The sequence below is a fragment of the Sphaerodactylus townsendi genome, linkage group LG03 (assembly GCF_021028975.2).
Source record: "Sphaerodactylus townsendi isolate TG3544 linkage group LG03, MPM_Stown_v2.3, whole genome shotgun sequence".
In the NCBI taxonomy this organism is placed as follows: Eukaryota; Metazoa; Chordata; class Lepidosauria; order Squamata; family Sphaerodactylidae; genus Sphaerodactylus; species Sphaerodactylus townsendi.
Genome location: NC_059427.1, coordinates 44,919,890 through 44,946,509, shown reverse-complemented (window position 1 = coordinate 44,946,509; position 26,620 = coordinate 44,919,890). Strand labels below are relative to the sequence as shown.

Below are 26,620 nucleotides of genomic sequence, written 5' to 3'. Positions count from 1 at the left end.
TACCTTAAACAAGGTGTTAAGGGCTTAATAAAATCAATCAAGGTCCCAGCCTGGTAGTCTCGCTTCCTCCAACCTCATGAGTTCTGCAGCATTCTACTTCATTTCAGACTCCACCCCTTTCTGGGTCATCCCATTCTGACACAGGGGTTACAAGTGCAGCCACAAAACCTTCCCTGCATTGAATCATTTGACCAACAGTGACATAATAATGGGAGGGGAGAGGAATGCACACAGATTCCCCCCCCCCCACAACAGACAATAGCATGCTGTTATTTGTACATTCTGGTCAAAGTTTCTTCAAACTGAAACTTACAGCGTTGCCTATTACTAATGATCTTGTGTGCAGTGAGGAAGTGTCATTGATTTCCTTCCTTCTTTCACAAGCTAAGAAACATTTTTTTTTACTTTATGGGACCATTCTGATTACTTCCACAGCAGCTGAACAGCAAACTGCTGTTCTCCGGGCTTTGGGCATACACACTCATCCCAAGCATATCAAGGAGGCTTTCTAGAACGCAGGACCATTTTGTTCTCTCTTCCAGCCCCTCAAGCCAAAATAGCAATGAACAAAGAATTGCTTATTGGGTGAGTGTTATTTAAAAGCAATGATTTCATGTTAACCAAATAAAGCCATCAGTGATAATATCTCAACAATGCCCAGTGCTTACTATATCTAGTGAACAACACAGCAGTAATATTTTTTGTATATTAGTGACATTGATAAAATCTAAGCTGAGCATATTTGATTTCACAGTGTTTCAGTGGAACCTCTTGCTGGGTGTTGTATTTTTTCCATGTGTTGAGTATAGCAGTGTGGGAAGTTCTTTTGTTGCCAATATAACAATGAATTTGTTCACTTGTTTATTTGTGTCATACTTTGTTACTCGTTTCCCTAAATAATTTCTGTGATGTTTATTTGCATCTTACTTTGCCATTCATTTCCCTTAACATTTTCCTCCCATTTAGAGAGGACAAATGTACACTTCAATTTGAAAGAGAAACAGTGTATTCTGAAAACTTTTCTTGCACCAAGGGTTGTCAGATTCCCCTCCGCCCCCCAACTGACCATGGTGGGAGATGGAGGGTAGGGTTGCCAGATCTTGGTTAGGAAACTCCTGGTGATTTGGGCAAAGAGTCTGGGAAGGTCAGGTACACCATCACATGGCATTGGCACTATGCAAATTATGCTAGAGTTCATGGTATTTGGGGTACCCCAAGATGGGCTGGGCTGTTTGAATAACCGATAACCTGTCAATATTAGGCCACCATGCCTCCAGGCCAGTTAGTGGCATTGGGCCCTTCTGGTTATTGGAGCTACCTTGGCTGTCCTTTTGAATTTCTCCCTCTGTGGCCATTGGGTCCAGTGACGAGGGCATCACCTCTCCCTCGCCTCTTCCCATTGTGGGAGTAGTTGTTCAGTTCCAAATCTGATTCACCCCTTCTGGGTGTGGCCATATGCCTCTGGTGACTCCTCCTGACCTTTCTTCCATTGGCCTCCATGAGCTGCTCTATGGTTTCTGCATGCGTATGTGAGTGGGTGTTCCTGGATTGAATATGCACATGCCAGTTTGAAGAAAAAAATTGAGGTGGAAATATTTAACAATTTGTCTATCTTTTTGAATACCCATGTGGTCTTAAATATACTGGAATGTCAGGAAGGGCCAATCATGTGAGATTGATTGAGCATAAATTTAAGATCCGCAATAAGGTTCTAGAACACTCCCCCCCTCTTGTATATCATTTTATAGACTCAGGACATACTGAAAATGATCTGAAATTTTCTGTACTAAACACTAAAAAGGGCTGTCTATTTAAACAGATTGACATCAGAAAAAAATAATTTCACCGGCTGGAGGACAAGTTTATTTTTACCTTCAGATCCTTCCACCCCTATGGTTTAAATCAGGGGTCAGCAACCTTTATCACCCAAAGAGCCATTTGGACCCGAATTCCTCAGCCCCAAAGATCTAAGGAGCCGCCTCTGGTTCGGCTCCTCCACTCACCTTTCCTTCCAGTGCTGGGAGGCGGAGGCCCCGGGCAGGGAAACCCCCTCTGCCTGACGGAGCAGGCAGGCATCTGCTCCGTGGGGCAGAGGGGGGATGGCGGCTGCAGCCTGCCTGGTGCCGCCGCCTCTTGTTCTGCGGGAGGCGGTGGTGCCAGGCAGGAAAACCCCCTCTGCCAGATGGAGCAGGCAGATTGCAGACCCCTGGTTTAAATAATAAGATAGTTTTCAAAAGTATTTGTAAAATGATTATTTATTGTGCACAATAACACTTTGCCTTTCTGGACATCTCCTATTGAATTGGGTCTTCATTGATATGAGTCTTTCCAGGAGCTGTGAATGAACAAAGTTGTTTAGATTATTAGGATGCTAATTTCAATGGCTATTGAGTGGTTATTACATTGACTTATTAGCTTTTACTATTTATTTTACGTGTAGTAACCAGATAAATAATATACCAATATGTAACCTACAAGAAAACATTTTTTTGCACTTAGCCGTATTGGTTTTGGGAATTTTTTTGTACAAGCTGCACTTTAATGTGAGTATATTTACTGTTATTAGCTTTCTAAATTTTATAACCTGCTTCATAGGGTTTTTAGACATAGTATTATTATGCTATATTTATAAACATGTATTTAATTATTCATAGCATTTTTCCTGATGGCATTTTTCAGCTATACATTGCAACATTTGTATTTATTTATGGAAACAAAAATGTGATAGAGTTATATTTTATACTATCTGTACCTATTTATGCTAATTCATTTATGTTATGTACATTTAATTGCTTTTATACATTATATTATCATGTTTAAAGCTTGATATTTATATCTTTTTTCTGAGCAAGTTAGCAATATCTGGGCATTGCTGAAGAAGCCGCCTACGGTGAAACAGGGGTCTTCTGGAAAATATGCCCATTGTTTACTATGACCACCATTTACCCAAGACGTAGACAGACAGACAGACAGACAGACAGACAGACAGACACACACACACACACACACACACACAGACACACAGACGATAGATAGATAGATAGATAGATAGATAGATAGATAGATAGATAGATAGATAGATAGATAGATAGATAGATAGATAGATAGATAGATAGATAGATAGATAGATTAGAATCCACCTGCTCTTAACCACTACACCATGCTGGCTCTCGTGCTCCTTTTTAAATTGATTATTTCAGTGCCTGTGAATACTCCTTTGGATCTATTGTGAGACACTTTTGCATCAAGACTTATAGCATTCATCCGCTACAGGGGTATAGTGCACCTGCCGGCTGGCTAGCATATATATATATATGTGTTCACTTTGTCTTTACACCCAGTAGCTTGGGTGTAGTTGATCCATTCTGTGTTGTTCAGAGAGACCGCACAGCATGTACCGAGGTCCTTCTGACCACAGTCTGAATGATAACACGGATAATGTCTTAGGTTCATTCATTCATTCATTCATTCATTCATTCATTTATACCCCTCCCATCCCTGAAGGGATCAGGGTGGCAATAAAACAAGATAAAATAAAATACAATTAAAATAGAAATACAATACAACAATACAACAAAATCACCAGATTCATACATGATGGCGACTTATCTCTACTATCCTCTGGGATAACATAATAGATGTTAGCTCAGCTGGCCCCTAGGAAATACCCGTCGGAAGAGCTCCATCTTTCAGGCCCTGCAGAAGGAATTCAGATCCCGCATGGCCCTGTTATCTTTCTCAGGAGCCCATTCCACCAGGTGGAGGCCAGGACCGAAAAGCTTCTGGCTCTTGTTGAGACCAGCTGGGTATTCTTCGGGCCAGGGATTACCAGCAGGTTCTCCCCCAGGGAGCAGAGGGACCTGATTGGGTGACATGGGGAAAGGCGGTCCCTAAGGCAGTGGTGGGATTCAGCAGGTTCTCACTACTTCAGCAGAACCGGTTGTTAAAATGGTGCTCGTTAACAACCAGTTGTTAAATTATTTGAATTTCACCACCAGAACCGGTTGTTAAATTATTTGAATCCCACCACTGCCCTAAGGTACACAGGTCCAAGACCGCTCATGTGCCTTAAAGGTCAAAACCAATTTGACACTTGGAAGGTTTAGTGATGGGGAAGGAAAATGGAGATCTTTGGCAGAAGAGCAAACTCTAAAACTATTTTTGAGAATTACTGAGAATTATGAATCAGACAAATATGGGTTTTTTTTCTTTTTGAAAAAAAGCAAAACTATTTACTAGGAACTGATCAGTTCAGAATAGGCTTGTTGATACAGTAAACTCAGAGATCACTGACAAAGTGACGGGGGGGAACTGCGCCCGGGGTATGAACTGCCCACGTGCGCCCTCCCTACCCTGACACGCCCCTCCCCCAACACACCCCCAACATGCTCCCAGCCCCGCCTCCCCATGTGACTGCAATGGTGGCACCCGGCCAAGCTGTCCTGGATGTCCCCATTGCAGCTATGCGCCTGTTGCTAGGCTATGCTTCTCATCTTCATTATAGGATAAAGTGAATTCATTTCAAACCTTTGTCGTCACAATATCTAACTCTTCTTTAAGAAGATGGTCCATAACACTCTTTGTTTGAATTCTTCCTGACAGAGGTAAAAGCTGTGCGAGCTATGGAAGTAACCACCTTCTCCCTGCAAGGACTGCGGAAGGTATGATTGATTCAGCCAGCCCTATTCATAAGAACTGAAAGTTACTTTCAAGCAAGGTGAGCCAGATGGCTAGAGAATTCTCAGTCTCCTGGTTGGTGAAACCTGGTTGGTTTGCTGTTACCCAGTACAGATGAGGAGAGAAGGCAGGCAGGAGCTGGGGGAGAGAGAAAAGAGACAATATAACTATCATTGGGCTGGTACACATTGATTTCAACAGGAAAAAAATCTCCACGGTGCAATTCTAAGCCCAGTCACATCCTTCTTAGTCAATTGAATTAAACAGTTTGAGTTCAACTGAATTAAACAGTTTGAGGGGAAGAGGTGGCCACTACTGACCACCAAGAAAACTACTTTCAGAGGGTAACTGTGCTGGTCTGCAGTAGAACAGCTAGATTTGAGTCCAGTAACACCTTAGAGACCAAACAGATTTGGAGGTATGTAAGCTTTCAAGAGCCAATGGGAGGTCTAACTTTCTAATGCATTATGGAACTTGAATCTAACCATGAAAGCTGTTCCGGATATCATGAGACTGGCATGGATAAAAAACTCATGTAGAACAAGTGCTTGCATGAAAGGGAACAGAGTGGGAATTAATGGACAAGTTGGCTGGATCCAACCCAATAAGTTTAGAAGTATGCAATCCTCCTTTGGATAATACTGCTGTCCTTTTAAGGAATAAGCAACATCTAATGACTCCTTATACTTGCTTGATATCTGTTCCCTCAGTTTGTCTCAGCCCTCAAATACTATCAATTAGAAAAAGAGATCACAGTCAGTCCCAGTAACATCAAGATTTAGTTTTGACTGAAATTCCTATTTGAAAAAGGAATTTTGAAGCTTTAACACCATAACTAGAAAGATGCTGCCTTTTTAAAAATAGGAGCCACATTTTAGGTCATAGCCAGATGTTTCTTTTTTTGTCAGAACAGAAAAGGCATCCAGCTCCATTAATTTCAATCATTATTCTCCTACTGTGGCAGGTATATTGGATTTACTAGTTTATTCTAATGTTAACAATGTATACTTGTTAAAAAATCCAACTAAATTTAAGGACATTTTGGATTTTTACATTCTCAAAGAATGTTGATTGTTTCATAAACTTGTGGGAGGTAAAATGTCTACCTCTATTGACTTGCTGGGACAAACATCTTGGCCTTCCAGTTTCAGAAGACCTGGATTGTCTTACAGCGATAAAACCCATGTCATGTGAGCACGACAATGCTCCATTTAAAGCAAATGCTTCCCTCTTGCTGAAACACACCCTCTTCTGCAATCACATGGTGAGTTGTGAAATTCCATGTACTTAAGATTTTTTCCTGTTAAGAAAGTTCCTCCATGTCTTCACTTACCCAAGCAGCTAATGAAAGGTGGAGTTATGCTCAATTTTTTACACATACTCTGATCCAGTGAAAATCATTTTGGCTGCAGCAGCAACAGACCTGCTGATATTATCTGGGCTGTTCTGGAAGCTAGAATATTTTCAAATTCATCCATATGCAACAGCAGGTATTCAGAGACAGCTGTGACCCAAAAGGTATTCCAGATACCGGTATGTACTATGAGACCTTAAACACAAGTGGCTTCTTTACTTTGTTCACTTTTAGAGCTAAGTTCAACAGTGCCACCTAGTGTGCCATGAAGCATGGTTGTCAAACTGTCCTCACAACAATGAGAGATGCAGAATAGATGATTAAATCCTCCATCTGGAATAAAAATTCAAAAAGAGCTGCAGATGTTTTCATTGGTCATCAGGAACAACTAGTGCAAAGTTGTTTTTTTTTTAAAAAATGGCTTTATAATTATTTGCTGGCTCACTAGCATACAAGTGGCTCTTTTAATGACATGAGGTAATTAACAAAATGTTCTATTTCATGTGTTTTGAAAACACACTCCTTTTAATTTTAAGGCCTTTTCTGACTCTCTCCCTCGCTCTCTCTTTCTCCCCCCCCCCCCCCCATTCTTGGTTAGTATCAGATGGAAAACCACCAAGGAAATCTAGGGTTATTTCATAGAGACAGGAAATGTAAACCACCTTGCCTTGAAAACTGTGAGGGGTTGTCATAAGTTGTATTCAACTTGACTGGAATCTCCCCTGCCAAGACCAGGGCTCAGTTCCATTTTCAGAAAACCAGTGTGAGCACTGGATTAAATTAAACCTTGAAATCAGGGTCAAGTAAGTATATGATAAGTTAAAACTTTTTTGCCACTCTCATATCTTGATTCTTTCAGAGGCAACATTCACGAAATAATTTTTAGAAACCAGTTCAAAGTAATGTTCCTGGAGGGAATCAGTGTAGGGCACTGCTATCTGTTCCAAGGAGTTAATGGTGAACTTTCTAATTTATGAAAACACGTGTAATTGTACATATCCAGTGTAATTTGACTTATGAACATTTATCATTACAAAAACACTTTTGAGTTTTAACTTTTGTATGTGGAAAGTCATTTCCGCATTTCTGTCAGCTGCCATTATTTTGTGAGTTCAGGTGTTAGTGTTACTTTTATAACCTGAGAGCATGTTGTTGAAAGAAAGTGATTCCCTTTTAGCCATGGTATCCAGACTCTCATCTCCCCACTCAACATCTCACACTCTGTCCTTTGGGCCATGCTCCATCTCTGCATGATTAACAGTGCTAACAAGCTTATAGTTATTAGAACTACCTGCTGTGAAGTAGATGGATTGTCCTGCTGTATCCTCAATACCTAGTTACATGAGCAAGGGGAAGAGAAGCTTTTTGAGTCTGTGAATGATTCCCTTCTGGGTTGTAGGTGCACCTGACCAATATTCTGCCTACGAAGGAGCCTCTGCACCCCCTTTTGAGCTAATGGAGAATGGAATGAAAAATACTGGTAGGTATACACTTATGGTTCAATCTGGGGGTGGGGGGAACCTCCATCAGGAGGTAGCATGGCCCTGTGCCAGTGGAACTTACCCTGGCAGAGGGACAAATCTGCCAGTAGGTGGACACTGTGGCCTGACAAAATACCTGGGCATAGTGCAGAGCTCTTGCTTGAGCCTCTGCAGCACCACTGGACCTTCTGCTGTAGCATGGTTATTTCAAAGGCATGGTCAGGGCTGGGGATAACTTTAGCCACGTGCCATCCTGGCTGCCTCCAGATAAGTGACAGGACAGGGCATGGATTTATGCTACCCTTTGGGTGGCATAAGCCCATTGAGACCAATGAAGGGTTTTTTGGTGGCAGGGAGAGTTTTTTTGTATTTTGCCTCCCTGCACTGCTGAAAAGCCCTCTGGAGGCAGTGGTGTGCTGCTGCAGCAGCACCGCCCCTGGCCACCCCAAGGTTCAGCCTGTATATGATGATTTGATGACTTTTGATGATTTGAGCAAAAATATTTTTAATGAGAAGCTACAGTGTGGCATTCAATCTTTCATGCAGCTTATCCAGCACATATTTACAATTTTTTTTAAAAAAACCCACTCTTCTACTAAGTTATTATGCATCTGAATTATACATATAAATAATTGAGGTTTTAAGGGATATCTCTGCTTTGGGGGGGAGGGGAATGTGCCCTCAAGTTGCAGGGCAAGAGATGTTCAGAGGTGGTTTGCCATTGCCTGCCTCTTCCAAACAACCCTAGACTTCCACCAACTCCCATCCAAATAATAAACCAGGGCAGACTCAGCTTCCAAACTTGGGTTAGCCTGGGCTATCTAGGTTTGGGCTAGTGAATGTCTCCATTCACATGCAGAATAGACATAAAATAAAGACCATCTCTACAGAAATCTCTACTGCAAGGAATCTTTTCAATTATTGATCATCTCCCTGTCATAATTCTTCCTCCCCTCCAAAAAAAGAAACCAGTTCTCATAATTCTTCCCTATTATTGCAAAAGAAAAGCCTGTGAAGGCTAAGATTGTGTGTGAAGGAGGGACCCTTTTTGTGCTCTTGAGATCTAGTAATATTAGTAATAATCTTGTTATGATATCCTGAAAAAAACAGGATCTGCAATTCCTGGAAGGGAAGAGGAAAGGAAGAAGATGAATTTCAGTGACGAAAATGTCACCTTTATACTGTCCGGGAAGCAAATTTTTGAATCTCACATAACTCTTGTTCAGGCTGGATGCACAAGAAAAATGGAAAATAGAAAACCATGTGTTCCTGTACCATATCACAGATGTTCAGACTGCTCATTACTGATCACTAAACAATGCCTTCAGCTCAGTTGTCTCTAAACCAGTAGTAAAAGAAGTTATTAACCTATCTATCACATTATGTTCCATCCATACTATTGCAGGAGACAAATCTGGCCAAGCTAATCAGTTGGCCCTTCAGGAGCATGAAGAATTTAGTCCATGCCAGACAGAGCTGAAGTAAGACTTTTAAAAACTGCTGTTTTAAATTTGCTTAGGTAAGATGAATTTTTACCAGTATTTAAAATCATGGAGTAAAATCTTGATCACTTTCATATGGATTGTTTTCCCCAGTTTGGATGATGTTGAGAAGCATATTTTTCCCTCCTTCTTCACAACATCATGGTGAATCTATGTATTTCCAGGAGTTTCCCCAACTTTCCTGTAATCTTTCCCAACCTGCTGCTATACCTTTCCTATTATATCTCCACAACAGAAGTGGCTAGACGTTTTTTAAAGCTTAAAGAGAGAAGCTGATGAATACATTGTTACAATGATATTCAATTATTATTTTTAAAATATTTGGGAAAACCTTGCATGTATTAATTTTTCTCCAACAGTATAAATTCCTCATAGTACCTTCTTCATAAGAAAAAACATACAGCATGGTATGGCTGTCAGGGTGTTGGGTTAGGAGCTTGGCTGGAATCCCCACTCTGCCATGGACACTTACTGGGTAGCTTTGGGCTAGTGAAAACTGCCTATCCTACCTCACAGATTGTTACTATGAGCATTAAGTGGATGACAGTGATGCCATAAGCTACCTTGAGTCCCTGTGTGTGGGGAGGAAGAAAACAGAATCCCAAGCATAGTTCATCACGTGCAAAAATTATGTACCAGTCTGTAATACTAGCTCTCCTCAGAGGGCATAAGCAGAGACAAGACAACATGCATAAATGTGGAGCAGGAATGTGCATAGTAAAGCCATCCATCTGCACACTCATTTTTTATGGCCATGGGAATGGGGCCTAAGTGTGCACAGTTTGGCTCCTTCCGCACATGCAGAATAATGCACTTTCAAACTGCTTTCAATGCTCTTTGAAGCTGTGCAGAATAGCAAAATCCACTTGCAAACAGTTGTGAAAGTGGTTTGAACATGCATTATTGTGCGTGTGCGGAAGGGGCCTTTGACCAGATGTTGGTGTCATAGTGTTCCAGCATAGGTATGGTTGAGATCAATATGTGTCATCAAGGACAGGTGTGAGGCCTGTATGCTTATTTTTGCTCTCTATCACTACACCTTGTCTCCCTGGTTATGTTGTCTGAGGAGGACTGATACGTTTCTGCATTGGTTGAAACTACCCAGATCATGTCAACCCTATGTACGTCTGGAGAAATGGACATACAGGAAGTCTTTAAATGTGCCAGTGTGCATGAGACTTGCTTGTGAAAAAGTAGGCAATATTTGTTACATTATACACCGCTTCACACTGATGTAAAAAAATGAAAAATAGAAAGTTACCTAGGAATAACCTACTTCTTTATTTGCCAGCACCGTCTATGTTTCTGAGCAGGACATTAAAGAAGCTCTCCTGCAGTATGTATCCAGCAAGTGTTTCTATAGGACTGCTCCTGCAAAGCATATGAAAGTCCAGAACCTCATCCCTCTCAACACATACAGGGTACGTACCATAGCTGCATAAAGTAAACCAGTGTGGTGTAGTGGTTAAGAGCAGGTGCACTCTAATCTGGAGAACTGGGTTTGATTCTCTGTGCCACTTGAGCTGTGGAGGTTTATCTGGTGAACCAGATTAGCTCGTGCACTCCAACACATGCCAGCGGCAGCTGGGTGACCTTGGGCTAGTCACAATTCCTTGGAGCTCTATCAGCCCCACCCCCCTCATAAAGGGTTTGTTGTGTGAGGGAGGGGGAGAGAAAGGAGATTGTAAGCTCCTTTGAGTCTCCTTACTGGAGAGAAAGTGGGGATATAAATCCAAACTCTTCTTCTAAGCTAACCTTTTCTTTAAAAAGAAAAAGCTCTGCAAAGTTTTGCACTGCAGCTTATCTTGACTGAACTCAAGCTTTGATCTAGAAATTCAGCCAAAATACAAACCAGTTGTCAACTGAGAACCAAAAAGACCCCATTCACTCTTTCTTCTCTTTCAGAAGTGAGGTAGGAAGTGACAAACTGGGCTCTTTGTGTCACCCAGTTTAGACCACCTTCCTGGTAATTGCATATCTGATGCTGAACTGTTTTAAAATTTTGAATGGAAATCCATTTTTTTAAATGGAAATCCATTTATTTTCACTAGCATTTTGTGGATTTGATTTTCTCACTAATTTTATTTAAATAAATCACTCCTTTTATGCACTATTTCCTTTTATATATTGTTTTGCTGTTTCAAAACATCTAAGTGATTGTTATTGTTAATTTTGATTTATGTGTAAGCCAACCTGAAAACTTAATTGGCTGATCAATTTGTAAAATGGCTCCGGTTCCCTAATATCTTGTGTTTCAGCCAAACTGGACATGACAGCAACCCTCACAAGGATATACCACTTGTTTAAAGTAAATTAAAAATCCTGTGAGGGCCCAATCCTAATCAGGCCTGCAGTATAGTAAATTGAAATGTTCTCCCCCACACATTTTGAAGTGCTAAAACAGCCAGCCCCTACATGGCTATTTCTGCACTTGAAAAGGTGCAGGGAGAATAACATCTCTTAGCATTGTTAAATGACTTTAAAATCGACATAAGCCCAAACACCTCTGTACTTAGCTTCATGTGTTCCAAAGTTGAATCGAAGAACCTGTATTCAATTAAACTTTGACTTCAGTTAAGGTCACACTGAGAAAAGCCATTTTTTGCATACCACTCTGCCTTTCCCCCCAAGGCAGCCAGGATTTTTTTTCATTAAAATCACTTCAGTGCCGCTTCTTATGTACACATTTGCTCTTATGCATTCTCAGTATCATCTAGAGACCTTTACTGAACATCGAGAAACGCACCGGGCCAGTGAGCTTTACAAAGGTGAGTGGCCCTGGGAAAAGGAGGAGGTCAGATAAGCCTTATTTTCGCAGAAGAATATTCCACCTTGTAGTTCTCTGATCTCCCAGTTGAGCTACTGGGCTTCTTATACATCTTCCAGTTCAGAAAGCAACACTGCCTTTTCTGTTTCCAGTGGCAGATGTGAGCTTCTGCATTGCTTTGGGCAGAAGTTATGTTTCCTTGTATACAGTTCATTTTTTAATCAGCTCCTGAACAGTGAAATTAGTTTACTCTGTGCTGAGCGCATGAGATTTTGAACATCTTTCCTTTCAAGAAAAAGTGGAGCCAAAGGGCTGAGAAAAATTGGTTGCTGTAACAAAATTAATTAATGGTGTACTATCTGCCTTCAAAGGATATCACGTGCTACAGATTAGGGGTGTGCACCAATATTTTTTTTGTATGTTTTGGATTTGAGTTTAATAAACCTGAATTTTTTGGAAAAGCTGAAAAAAGCTGAATCATATCGATATGATGATCTTTTTGGACTTTTTCCAAATATCTAAAAATGTTCAGGTCCATTAAATCATATGGGAAAAATTTGCAAGGCTTTTTTAAAGGTAGAACCACCAAATTTACATCATAGTTGCAGGTGACTCTCCTTAGGAAAAAAACCAAATTTGGCGAAGAGTTTCCAACTTTATGGGCCCCTGCAAAGATAATTAATTTGAAAAAAAAAATGTGTCGTCCCTCTAGTCTTGCTTTTTTGGCTGCATTAAAGTAATGCCTCTTTTTTTGGCTGAAAAAAGTCAAAATGTTTTTTTCAGCTTTTTTTGGTTTGGCATATCTGAATCTCTACTACAGATGCATTCCCATGATAATTCTTGATCTTCTTTTTAGTTTTGCTACTGAACGGAAAGTATGTGGAGACTTTCTCCTTCAATGATATCTAAAGAGTGAAACCTCTGAATAAATGTTTCTGTGAACATTCATCTGTAAAGGAGATCCAATCTTGAATTCCTGTAGAATCTCTTGGCAACTCATTGAATGAATGGAAGGAATTGTTCCAGTGATTCTTTACCCAAAGTTAGCCAGACATTTTATACTTTCTCAAATTGTGGCAAAAAAACGTTAAATACATTTGTAAATAGCCTGTAGTACCAACCGTGGTCCTGAGAAAATGGAAATAGGACTGAATTGAAGCTGTAGTATAATTCAATTTAAAGCAATTTGCCATATTTCTGGGATTCAGGAACAGCTACGATGCTAATAGAAGACTGCCAGATGCATGGGTGCAGTAGCAAGGTAGAAGCCAGAAAATTTGGGAATATGATTGCTATTTGTCTTAAGGTACATCATTTTTACAAGTAATAATTTTTAAATTTGTTCCAGGTGGATTTGTAGACTCTTGTGCTGTTGCGCCCCCTCCTGCCCTTTGGGAAATAGAAGTGGATCCTCCTCCATTGTTCACAGACTGTGAAATGCATATCCCAGTACCTCATACATATTCAGTGGAGGTAAAATCACCAAACATTGCCTTCTGTATTTAGAATGCCTTCTGTATTTAGAATGTTAGCATTGATACTCCTGTGTGATACAGGTATAAGTGATTTTCCCTGATTTGTTTATTATTATTATTATTATTATTATTATTATTATTATTATTATTATTATTATTATTATTATTATTATTATTAAATTTAATAGACCGCCCTACCCCCGAAGGGCTCAGGGCGGTTCACAAAACAATCAACATTTAAATACAAAAAATAGTTTCAGTTAAAACAAACTGTTTATGCATTTGTTTTGTTTAAAACAGGAATGCTCCACCTTTGTTCCTTGCAAGATCTTAGAAATCAAAGCTATATCACATATTGGTGAAGCCAACGGTATAAAGTTGGAGCCATCAGCCCAGTGTTTAGTTCGATCCTGGGTTCAGCGTGGCTTGGGTCGAGCTTTAAACTTCAGGTTTAGCCTGTAATTTTAAGCTGCACCCAGCCAAGCTGAGCTTAGTGTGGAACAGGCCCACTCCTGCTCCAAACTCCATGTGAAATGTGAGGCAGGGCGAGCACGCATTGGTCAACTTACCATTCAACTGCTCCCCTACTCCTGAACTTCGTATGGAGTTTGGGTGGGGTGCAGTTGAAAGAGGGATGGCCGGCAACACGACCTGCCTAAGTGCGCCCAAGGCAGGATAAGCTGTTGTGCCACTTGAGGCAGTTATGCCCTCAGTAGGAACAGTTGCGTTCACTGATCCTGCTTTTGAAAGAAGACATGTTTCTTAAAGTACTTTTGATTCTTGCCATCAGGATGTCTAAGTAATGTAGATAGTTTAACTAAATGGAAATGTTGTTAAAAGAATTCTATCACAAAAGAAGGAAAAGGGTCTATGGGTTGATTTTCATGTAATATTGTTTATGAATGGAAGGATACACTTGGAGGAAAACAAATGTTATGCCAGCTTGTTACATCCATGTAGATGTTGCTGGAAAATATCTCTTGCATGTCAATGCAGAATAAGGAAAGCTGACACCTTTGGACACTTTCAAATATGGCAAAGGGGGATCTGTGGGCCTCACAGGCCAAACCCCATCACAAGTCCAATCACAATGTGGACTGTTGGTGGGCCACAAAAGAGTCAGATTTTCTCTTGTTTGTTCATCCCTGAATGTATGGTCAAGGCCACCTTGGCTCCAAGCCTCAAGCCATTGCATACATATGGCTCAGCCTCAGGATCCTGTTTGCCAAGCTTTCATAATTCTCAAGGGAGGTGTGCCGCTTCCTTTCCCACAGCTGTATGGTCTGTGCATCAAGCATAATGGGCCAAGGGCTTCCTGCCCCAGGTCCATGAAGTTCCATGACCCCAGGCCAAATGAAGGCACAATATGAATGATGCTACAGAGTGCTCACTTGAGCTGTACTGCATACCATTCAGGCAACTTGACCCATACAGCTACCATGACACGGGGGTCCAGTGCTTGACAGGGCTAGAACATGGTCAGTGGATGCAACTTGCAGCCCATTAAGCCCAGCAAAGCAGAAGGCGTAATCATCTGAACTGCCAGCTGCAAGGGGGCCCTCAGTGGTGATGATGAAAAGCCATGCTCTCAGTGCACTAGCTCCAACAGAGGCCCCTTCCGCACATGCAGCATAATGCACTTTCAATGCACTTTAAATGCACTTTGCAGCTGGATTTTACTGTGCGGAATAGCAAAATCCACTTGCAAACAATTGTAAAAATGGATTGAAAGTGCATTACTCTGCATATACGGAAGGGGCCCTAGTCTGCTCTGGGAAGAGAAGCTGGCAACAAGTACACTGAACAAGGGCTGAGAGGTACCCACTCTAGTACTGGAGTAGATGTTGTAACAAAGAACAGATGAACCAACAGCAGGTAAAGACAAAGGAAGGTCCACTGGGGATCAGTCCAGATCAGGCAGGCTCCCACTGAACCTTAGGCCTCAGTGCTCTCCCCACACTCCACATCTATTCTTTCACATTTGCTTTATTCTGATGCTTGCTTCTCTGGTAGTTTTCTATTGCATGGCTGTGTCTGACTGTCTTTGTGATAAAATGTGCACTGTCGAAGCTTTGCAAACGGCAAAGTTATGTGGCTTTCTGTGTTCTGATTTTAGCACTGTCCAAACTGCAAAGGACGTGGCAGAACTGAATGCACATCGTGCAATGGAACTGGCAAGGTATCCTACGATGAAAACATTACAAAATTCTTATCACATATTTCTGCCCCTTTCCATGTATAATTTTAACCTGTGGGAACCCATAGATTAAAGGTTGGATCCTGTGTAAGATTTCTGCAGATTTCACCAATTTTCCTCACCCTACTGCAGACTTCCATCTATACCATGCTGCTCGCCTTTCTTCCAGGAATTGCTGTGGAGTAGGAGGTGGAGAAATCCTGCTAGCCAGAGGGAAATCCCTTCTTTCTGTGAAAAACTCTAATGGATCTGAGCCAACATTTATATATTAAAATGCTTATCTAAGGGCCTTTCCCCACTTACCTTAAGCCCCGCACTACTCTCTTCAAGTAGTGCGGGGTCCTCAGGCACTCCCCACGACAGGGGCGGCCACAGCGAAGCCGCCCCGACACTGCTCTCAGTGTGCGGTATCCCTGGCGATGGAAAAAACGGCATCAAGCATAATGGGCGCTGAGAGCAGCGCGTGGCATAGGGGGGATTGCTTCGAGTGGGGAAAGGCCCAAAGTGATCTGATTCCCATATAATAAAAACCAAACGTGCATTTAGAAGGTAATTGATAAATGTTCATGACATACAATATTGAATACAAGGTTTAAAGAAAAAGTTTATAAAATTTTGTGTTGATGGCTTTATACACTGGATAAATTAAAAAAAATGCATGTACAATACTGTTTTAGGTCATTACTGGAGATTTGGCTAAGCAGGACCAAGTATTATATATATTATGTGAGACTACAAAATGATAAATGATCTCTGGAAAGCCATCCTGGAGAGTATGGAAAGGTTAACAGAACACAGTTCATTAAAATGATAAATACTCGTGTTAATTGGTGCTCCAATGCAATTGAAGAGGGCCATGTAGGGGGCTCATCTTGTAAATCTAATTGACAATTTGGTGACTGCAAGAATCAATAAGAGAGTGCAAAATGGGGAAATGTGCACACAATGGTCTAGGATTATTTTTTCCTCAGGGCAGAGGGGGTATAGAATAGTCCCGTATATAGACAAAGCAGGGCTCCTTTTCTTGAGTGGAGAGAGAGACATAGATTTCATCTCATCTATATATATATATAAAAAGCTAACCGTGACTGTGTTAGTCACGCCCTAACGCCGAAACGCCTGGCCTTATTGCTCCCAAATTTTGCCACGATGTCCCTCCCCATTGTGGGCAAGTAATTGGCTCTTCACCGGGCTCGCACGTCACACCAGAGCCCAGTAAAAGGGATGTTTCCCCAATCCCTCAGCAGACCAATCAGGGGCCGCCGTGCCGGGGAAGGGGCATGCCTTGCCTGTCTTTGCAGAGCTGTGCGCGTGCACGCTGTGTGACACCACCTGCTGCCACCCACAGGGAGAGGCAGGAGGACCGTTCACAACCCTGCCGCAAGAAACACACGGTAGCCCTCTCCCCTCCCTCCTCCCTTCCCTTTCAACCCCCCCCCCAGCCACGATGAAACTTCCCCGACCCATCCGAGTGCGAGCCACTCACACAGGCATCGGCCCTGGGACGGGACCCTCCCGCCCCGTCCCAGTACCAACTGCCGACATCCCTCGCACGCGTGCTTGAGCCGCATCCCACCCACCCAGGAATCCCTGCCACCCTTCTCATTCCCCCTCCCCCCAAGCCACAGTAAAGCATGGCCGGGACCGCTAGTTATCTATAAATACATAGAAACTGAATTGATAATAGCTCAAATTTTCTTATCAATTGAAATGTGGTGTATAATAGATTAAATTAATAGATCAATAGATTAGATTAATAGATTAGAGCAGGATAGGTTGCTTTAGTATATGTCTATGTAGATACATATTTTTATGCACTGTTTAGTTTTTATATTGAAAAATAGTAAACTGAAAAGAAAAAAAGAAAAAAAACACTGGTAGATTATACCCTTTATTGGGTCAACATTTTGTAAAGTGAATGCAATCATTTGAATTTTAGATAGAAATTAGAAGGCAGAATCGTGTGTCCATATGACGAAAAGAGTTAAAATGCAAGATTGTAAAAGAGATAATCTGAGATAAATTATTTTACCCAGTACTGTCCATAGTTTAAGCAGCAGAGAGATCACAGTAGCTTTAGTAGCAGTAGCAGTGACTTCCAAAGAACATGCTAATATATGACAACTGTGGTGTGTTACAATATATGTTTTCTCCTACATAAAAATTATGGAGCAAACTTGAGATTATGACCATTGGCCATAATTGCCCTCAGTGCCAATTTGTTCATGTTCATCTTAACATTCATTTGATGAGATATTTGGTTTTAAAAGCTCTGTCACACATGATGAGAAGAACAATGGGCTGGAAAAAAATGACATGACCATTTCACCTCCATTGTGGACAAGCAACAGAAAATAAGTCCTATGAGAATCATTCTCATCTTACTGCCTAATGAAAACTGCTGGTAGAGTCAGTAGTGTTCTTCCATCCAGAGGAAGGGATCAGATAAATTAGCAATAAAGGAAGTATGGAGAAAATGTGCATCTCTGGTAACACCATTCAAAAATCACTGAACAGTCACTACTACTTTGACAAATGGTCTCTCACTGCATAAGTCCTGAAAGAGATGTCAGTGAACAGTGATATCAAAAGAAAACCCCTTTATCCTGGACAATTCTCCTTCATGTTTTCTGAGCACTCTTCATGAACACTCCAGTGGCTTAGCGCCAAGGGGGCGGGGGCGCACGCAATGCACCGAGCGTGCCTGTGTGGGGGCATTTCGGGGGCATTCCAGGGCATGGCAGGGACAGGCAGGGGCTAGGTGGAGTGTAAGGACACGCTTGCCCTGGGCAGTTTCCCCTAGCTCTGGCCCCGGAACACCCAATCACTTACCAGCCCCTTCCTTCCCCTTGCAAGCATCCCAACCGCCTTATGTCGTAGCTGCTGCCACCATGCAGCTGACAGATGATCAGAAACTCTCTTTCTCCTCCTTCATCCTCCCTTCTCCTCTCTTCCCCAGCACTTTGTATGATAAACGGTCATGAAACATATAGAAACTGGAAACTTTCCAGCCTGTTAATTTATTTATGCAAAGTGAGCATCATTATTCTTAAAATTAACCCCGTAATGCTGTCGTTACAGTTGCAGAATAACGTCCTGATTTGTAGTATTGTCCGGGCAGAGCTGTGCCTGTGAGCAATGGCTAGCATTTAGAAGTGGCGGAGCAAGTGCTGGTTTCTATCTGCTACTTCACTTGCTGGTTTAAAAAAGACAAGCTTTTTATCCACTTGACTGAATGTAAAGAATGATAGAAAATAAAGGATAGAATATAAAGGATAGAAAATAAAATGTGTGTTATTTCTTCATGTGTAGAAAACATGTTCTGCTTGCAATGGAAGTGGGACTACCGATCAGGCAGACTTCAATATCTGTTCATTTTGTGGAGGTTCAGGAACGGTTTGGTAAGTGAATAAGGGATAGGTTATGTCCACTGGACTTTCTTTCTTTAGTAACCTGCGCAATTGGAGGCTATCACTTGGTTGAATCCTTTGCTTGTTCAGCAAGGATGATTTGTGAAGAATGCTGTCATTTATCAAAACCTCTGTGCAATAATTTGGAATCCTTCAGCATCCATTTAGAATCCTTTGCACTATTTATTATTGACCCTCTGCAAACATAGCCATTTGTATCCCATTTTACAGAATATTCCCATTTTACAGAAGAGTCACTGAGGCTGAGAAATGATATGGAAGATCTTACATTGTTGCATTTGATCAAATACATTATGGTGACTATCCCACATCATTACTTTAGCAGAATATTCCAGTGCCCTGAGAAAGTTTAAAATGTATTGACATGAAGAGGCAGAGGTTACATGAAAGTGTTCTGTTTGGATCCGGGGCTCCCTTTCACCAAGCCTTCATCCAACAGAAAAAGACTTCCTTCAACAAAGTAGACTTTTCATCACGAGCCTTTTAGCATGAGAAAAAGCAATTTTCCATTGGAGGAAGTATTTCTCTTTTGAAGGACAACTTAGCAGAAGAAAGTCATGGGATCCAACTTGTCAGCAGACAGACACAAGATCCAACTTTTGCGGTTTAAATATTTTCCCCCTTCCCACAGTTGTTTTATGTGTGGAGGCAATGGATGGCTGAAATGTTATCGTTGCAGTGGGAGTGGCATCTTGCTGTTTCATACTGAACTAACAATAACTTGGTAAGTCGAAGCCTTAAAGAAAAATGTCTTAATGAATAAGATGTGTGGTTTTTATACAACTCTTAAATATTCTGAAGTGATATCCTGGCATAACACCAGTACAAATTAGCATAGAGCTTTCTCTTGTGCATGTTTGTTCATAGATTAATTGTCATTCAAGGAATACATAAATCAGTGTACAATAAATCAGTGCAGAATCTGATATGATATTTAAAAGTAGATTCCCCTGTATTTCAGTTTTACCCAAGTAGTCTTTGTGGTTTAGGACTTTCTTGAGTAAATGGCTAATCTGATTAGAGAGCAGGATTGCCTCTCAATCTCAGATATTTGGGTCCAAAATTTGAACAGAACATTTCCACTAACACTGAAATCCTAAACAGAGTTATGTCCATTGAAATCCAATGAAGGCAGTGGCTATAGAAGAGCATAACTCTGCCTAGGATGGAACTGTAAGTCATCCAAATGATAACCACAGTCATCAGATATAGTCTGAGCCATGATTTAATATATCTTTTGAATGCCAACAGGGGTGGGGGCTGATATGGATCAACAATGATCATATTTTCTCATCCTTAAATTTATATCATAGAAAGAAAACTAGCAGTTCTTTGTTTCCTTCTTTTCTCAACAGGAAGAACAACAGAACAGAGCATGTAGTAGACAAAAACTCAGGTTTTCCAGTTTACCGTTTGCAGGAAGTGACGGGGAAAGGAATATTTACTGACGAGCACTCTTTGGTAACACATTAAAATAGCATTGAGAGGGTGTTAAAAACCACTGATGGTATAGATATAAGTTGTATACCATCTTTTCCAATGAACAGGACAAAAAAGTCACATGCTGTCTGGTGTACTTAGCCACTGTAATTCAGCCGACTGTTCAGTGCCATTTGTTTTTGAAGCAGCATCTCTTTTTATCTTAGTATTATTAAGGCAGGTTAATCAACCTCCTGTACGTGAGTGATTTTGTAAAAAAACTTTAATCTTACGTTGCAAAGACTTCTAATGTACAATAATAACAACAGAGAAATATGAACTACAAACAGTGAGGACTGGGGATAAAATATAAGATAGTACCAACCATATTCATACAGAAGATTACAGTGTTATAGCCCTATATGACAGACTTTTAGAGGTTATTGGAGTATATGACTATTAAAATATATATTTGGATTTATTTTCCTTTTTCTAAGGGCATCTAGATGATGAGCTTTTCCATGGTTGTTTCCATGGTGATAATCTACCTCCCAACACTACTCTCCTTACTAACTGATATTCTCTTTGCTCACTTTTCTTGCTCACTAGTAGCCAAGTGAGAGGGCTTTGACAGCACTAGTTCTCCTGTTAGGGTGTGCTAAACCTTTTAACTCTTTTCTCCCCACTAGGAGGATTTCTCTCTGAACTATTCTGAGGTGGGAACTGAATCCCCATGTGTGCAGCCCTGTATATTTCTTCAGTGATAAGACACTCATCCTCAGTTTCTGTGGCTCTGACACAAGATTTCCAAAATAGTGATCTATCTTGTTTCTTGCTTCCAAACTCTTGCTTCCAAAACTTGCTTCCAAACTCTTCTTCTCTTCTTCTTCCTGGCAAGTGGGCAAATGGTTATCTTTACCTTGCCCACTTGATTCCTTAAAAAGAACCCCCTTTCCTGTTTTTCATTCCGAGGAAAGAGGTTGACCTATCTGGGGGCCGGTCCCTATTTTGGGTGAAACAAGGATCATCCAATTCCTAAAACAGTATCTTTCTATATTCGTAGGTACTATTTCCTCATCGGTGTTTATGGAGAAGTTTTATCTTTCCAAAGGTTTTTTAATTCTATTCAGGCTGCATTTAGGAGGATTAATAATTTGTATTCTCTCCCACAAGGGTTAATGTTGCCCAATTTGAAGATGTAGCATCAGCTTGATGGGCCTGGGTTAATGCTCTTGAGTTGGAGCCTGCCTAAAATTTCCATGTGCAAGGAAGAATTCTTAAAGGTGTTGGAAACATTCTCCAGACAAATGATTGGTCTAAATGAAGCCAAATTCTTTATTTGCAAACAGAAAGTTTGGGGGAAACATACACACAGAAAATTATGTACATGTTCCCCCAGAATAAGACAAAGGAAATTACTTTATAATATCCCATAATGTCCCTCCTTCTACCTTGTAACAGTGATAGATTTTGATTGTTCATGCTGCAAAATCATGTCTTCCTCCAGAAGGAGTTGGGTGTGGGGAGAGCAGAAGCCAGGAGAACATAGAAAAAGAGACAGCACTAAGCTGCAGGGTGTGGGTAGCAGAACTGGTGATAAGGGAGTGGAAAGAAAATGTCATAATCAATTATGGGGGGGTAGGCAGGAGAAGAAGTGCTTAAGTAAGAAAGCAGATGTTTGTGTATAGGGTGTGCTTAGAGCTGGCAGTGGTAGGGCCAGGAGAAAGTTTAAGACAGAAAAGACAGGCTGGGTGAAAGAGAAAAGGATTTACCTTTTGCAAAAATCCACTTGTCTCTCCACTTGCCACTAAGTTTTATGCAAGGGGAAAATTAGTACTACAAAAATATTAGCTCACCTTTTGTAATCTTTATTTAGACCTTGATTGTCACACTGAATTCCTGTTATGCCACCATGCATTATGACACAGACCCATGAGACGATACAACCTTTCTGCTCCCATTTTGAATCTCATTTTTATATCATCCCCTTTACTACTGTAAAAGTGCTGCTGGAGATATTTGTTTGTTTTTCACTACACTTTCTGGCCTTTCAACAGCTTTTAAGGTATAGCCCTCCATGAGTATGGCCTGTCATCTGTTGCTGTTGGTCACTTAAAAGAATGTTACCATCATATTTTTATCACTCTGAAATATGTAAAAAAAAATGCAAAAATGGATGTGAAACAGTGTATTTGTTTGTTCTCCAGGTATATCCCATTGTTAATTTCCCCGAGTCATCTATTAATGAGGGTTCACGGGCGTGCATTGAACAACACAAAATGCAATTTGCATTGGAAAGTCGCATCTTAAGGCAGGTGAGCAGAACAAAAATAAAATAAAGGATTGGGAACAAAAATAAAATACAAGGCCTTTTCTGCATGGCCAGAGCAGCGGGGCTGCATTGACATGGTTCATGCCGATGTAAGCCCTGGGGCCGTTCGCATGAATGGCCTCACTGGCTGCGCAGCTGGCGGAGCAGGCTCCGCACGGCTGTGCAGCCCCCCAAACTCCTCCTTACCTCCTCCTGGCTTCTGTCACTCTGTGGAGGCCAGGGGACATGACCCCATGGCCAGAGCGGCGACTGCAAGGACCCGGAGGTGTGTCCCCTGGCTTCCACAGAGCGATGGAAGCCAGGAGGAGGTAAGGAGGCATTTGGGGGCGGCAAACGGAATACACTGGCTTCCACCCGGTGCCATTTGCTTGGCACCAGATGGAAGCCAGCGTATTCTAAAAACGTCACTCCCCGGGCAAGGTTGGAATACAACGTTTGGGGGGGGGGGGGGGGAAGAACGGCGGTGCATTGTTTTGGCAGTGCCACCTGTGCAAAGGGTCCCCCCCCCCAACAATGTTTTACTGGGCCAGAATTGGTGATTTCGGCCCATGCAGAACAGGCCCAAAACTGGGTGAGAAACATTCCATGTAAAACCAGGGCGTTCAACATGGACGGAGGGCTAGCCATGACAGCACCTTTTTTGCTGTAGGATCAGATGAAGCTTTTGCCCATCAGGGCTTCTGAGGGCCTTTGGACATCTGGCTTTGCAGATTGTTTACAAGTTGTTTTGGCAGCAGCTGCCACCACTACAAAAGGGTCTTCATTGTGAGACTAAAGGTATATGCAAGAACATAATTTTAAACAAACATTTTGAAAGGCATTTTGTTAAACAGAGATTCTGCCTGAAATGCTGAAGAGTTATTATTAATGTAATGTATGACTTCATCCCTGACATTTTGTAGCCAGGTCCACTTTTTGTAGCAGCCATTTTGTGGTTGTGCACACACCTTTGTGTCACAATTCCAAAGGTCCTCACAGGCTGAAAAAGACTGGGGACCCCTTATGTAAAACTATTCTTGAGAGAAGTCGTTGATGTTAATAACAATATGGTAATTTGTATGAAATACAATAAATAAAATAATAGCATTCAAAAATAAATATGTCAGGCAACAGTTATATAATGAAAACAATAAGATCTCAAAAACAGCGGATGAAAATACTCCATGGGATGCCACCAATAAAAGCAGTACACAGCAAAATAAAGAACACAAGGCGAATAATGTTAGCAGTCAACCGAAATTTCTAAGAATGAAACCCTTCAAATTCTAAAAGATCACAGTTTAGTAAAACATCAGTTAACTTGAGGAACCCTCCAGAAAATAAATGTTTTCAAAATTTATTGGAATTATAATGTGTATATATATATAATAGAAACAGATTTACTCTTCTTTTTAAAAGAAAGTTGAAAACTATAGGAGAACGGAAAGAAGAATCCTGTAAAAAATAAATAGACAAAGTTCCAAATCTAAAGAAGGTAATTTTTCACACGGTTCACTTCTGAGATTTAATGCTATGTGATGTGTGTTTCAAAGGTTAAAAAATTAACAAACAATAATGCTAAATTTGTAGAGGTTACATCAATTAACAATTGCACATTAGGCAGGGCAGAGAATGCAATTTCATTCTTCATTTACTCTTATGAGTCACAGTTGATCCCCAGGCAAGAAGTTGAATAATTGGAATAGATCCTCTTATAACTGCTCTATAGCTTCCTAGACCTGGTGTTAATTCATGCTGTGACCACCAGGCTGACTGTGCCCACTGCTCAGCCAATACAGTCCACTGTGAACTTGATAAACCTGCCAGTTCTGCTGCCTGCTTGGCAGCACAGTGATGACAAGCCACAGCCTGTAACCCATGCACTGCAATTACCGGTACCTTGGTAAGCAAACTGTTCACAGAAGATTAGATTTTGGTCCCATTAAGCTGTCTTATGTTAAGCCAAACCACTGGCCTAACTGATTGGTCAAGATCTCAGGTATAAGCCTGCCACATTGTCTCCCACCTGGGCCTTTTTAGCTGAACATGCCAGGAATTGTTCCTGAGACCATTCCATGTGCAAAGCACATTCTCTACCACAGGGATTCCCAACACTTTTGAGACTGTCAGCACCTTTGGAATTCTGAATAAGCTGGTAGGCACAACCACAAAATGGCTACCTCAGGAGGTGGAACCAGCCGTAAAATGGCTGCCATGAGAGGCAGAACCATTCACACAGAAGAAGCCCAAGTGCAGGGGAGAAGAGGAATAATTAAAACATAATAGGAATGAGGGGTGAGAGAAACTTCAACAAACATTGTAATGCAGTTTCCATTCAGATCTTTGATCAGAAGCCCTGTTTGGCCAGAGCCCAACCCGCTTTCAAAAACCACTTGATGGGTGCCAAGAAAAGTTTTAGTGTGCACCATGGTCACCACATTAGAGACCTCTGCTCTACCACACCTGCTTCTCTAAACTAGTTCTTTGGTGCAGGAATCATTTATGTTTGTTTGTTATGCTTCTATCCTGACCTTTCCTGACTGGAGTAAGCTTAAAGCAGCTAACGCCTTAAAATATTAAAGCAATCCAAAGTTCATATGTATTAAAACTGCAATACAGCAATATTCCCTGATGTTCTAGTAACATCTCATTCACTACCCAGTGACTAAGAAAGAACTTTATAGAAAACATCAACCAATCCAATCAATATCTAAACCAATATTAATATAATACAATAAGGATAACACAGAAATAAGGACAGGGAGGCCAGCAGCAGTGTAACCATCACTGCCTCAACCCCAGGCCTGGTGGAACATCTCCATATTACAGGCCCTTCAGAATTCAGCAAGATCTCACAAAGCCCATGTTTCTGTTCACATTGCATTTCACCAGGCCAACAGAAAATGCTCTGGCCCTGGAGGAGGACAAGCAGACACTCCAAGAGCCAAGGACCACCAGATGTTGTTTTCAATCAACCATAGTGCTCTTTCAGGGTTATATTGGGAGAGGCAGTCTGCAGGTATGACAGTCCCAGACCATTTAAAGATTAATACAAAAATGTTGAACCTGACCTAGTATTCAACTAGGAGCCAGTATAGCTGGCAGAGTACAGGCCACATATGATATCTTAATGAGGTACCCATCAAAACTCTTGCTGCTGCATTCTGGACTAGTTGTCTGGAGCCATCTCAAAGGCAGTGATACGTAGAGAAAAGACAGTGATGCGTAGAGAAAGTTACAATATTCTAGGCTGGAGGTGATCGTTGCATGGACCACTGTAGCTAGATCAGGGCAACAAAGGTAGGGTCTCATTTCCTTCATCTGGAGAAGATGAAAAAATGCTATTCTTACTGTATTGGTAACTTATTCTAGGATTTTAAATTTCTGTTTCAGAAACAAACCGTTGAGTTGGTGCCTGTGTCGAAGGTAGAATATGAATGGAAAGGGAAGCTCCATTCCTTCTATGTGTTTGGCAATGAGAAGAAGGTATATGCCAAAGACTATCCAGGAGAGTGCTGCTGCACAATCATATGATACAAGGAGAGTGTTCAGCCCACCTGCTCTCAGTTGTTTGCTCTTTGCTGTCACTTGCAGGAATTTACTATTATCAAAGACTTTAGAACTCTCAAGATGACATGCATGGCTTCATTCCTAGAAATATGTAGATGTGGGCTGTTCTCTCTCACTGATGCCATTCCTGCAGATCATAGACATTAGCAGTATTTTTGAGTTGGGAAGATGAAGGAACAAGCACATATGTTGCTGTACAGGAAAACAAATCCTGAAGCAATTGTATTATTAAGACCAAATTGAGTATCAGAGAGCAGTAAGCGAGATTTTGAATTCTCCAGAACTCTTCATCAGGTGGTATATTCAGTACAGCAATAGAGACAGATTGGGAAAGAGCTGACTTGGATGGCCCAGGCTAGCCTGGTCTTGTCAGATCTCAGAAGCTCAGCAAGGTTTTTCTGGTTAGTAGCTGGATGGGAGACCACCAAGGAATACC

The 26,620-nt window shown here is 41.3% G+C and overlaps 1 protein-coding gene across 1 annotated transcript; it reads left to right on the top strand.

The window, feature by feature from the left end:
• The first annotated feature begins 471 nt into the window (after positions 1-471).
• LOC125429530 (protein SSUH2 homolog) lies at positions 472-26,620 on the top strand. Its single transcript, XM_048490724.1, has 13 exons — positions 472-585; positions 4,603-4,661; positions 7,431-7,511; positions 8,918-8,993; positions 10,306-10,435; positions 11,722-11,782; positions 13,130-13,254; positions 15,373-15,435; positions 18,766-18,854; positions 19,516-19,608; positions 20,240-20,345; positions 22,511-22,618; positions 26,008-26,620. The coding sequence occupies exons 1-13, from the start codon at positions 563-565 to the stop codon at positions 26,146-26,148; spliced, it is 1,155 nt and encodes a 384-aa protein (XP_048346681.1). The 5' UTR covers positions 472-562; the 3' UTR covers positions 26,149-26,620.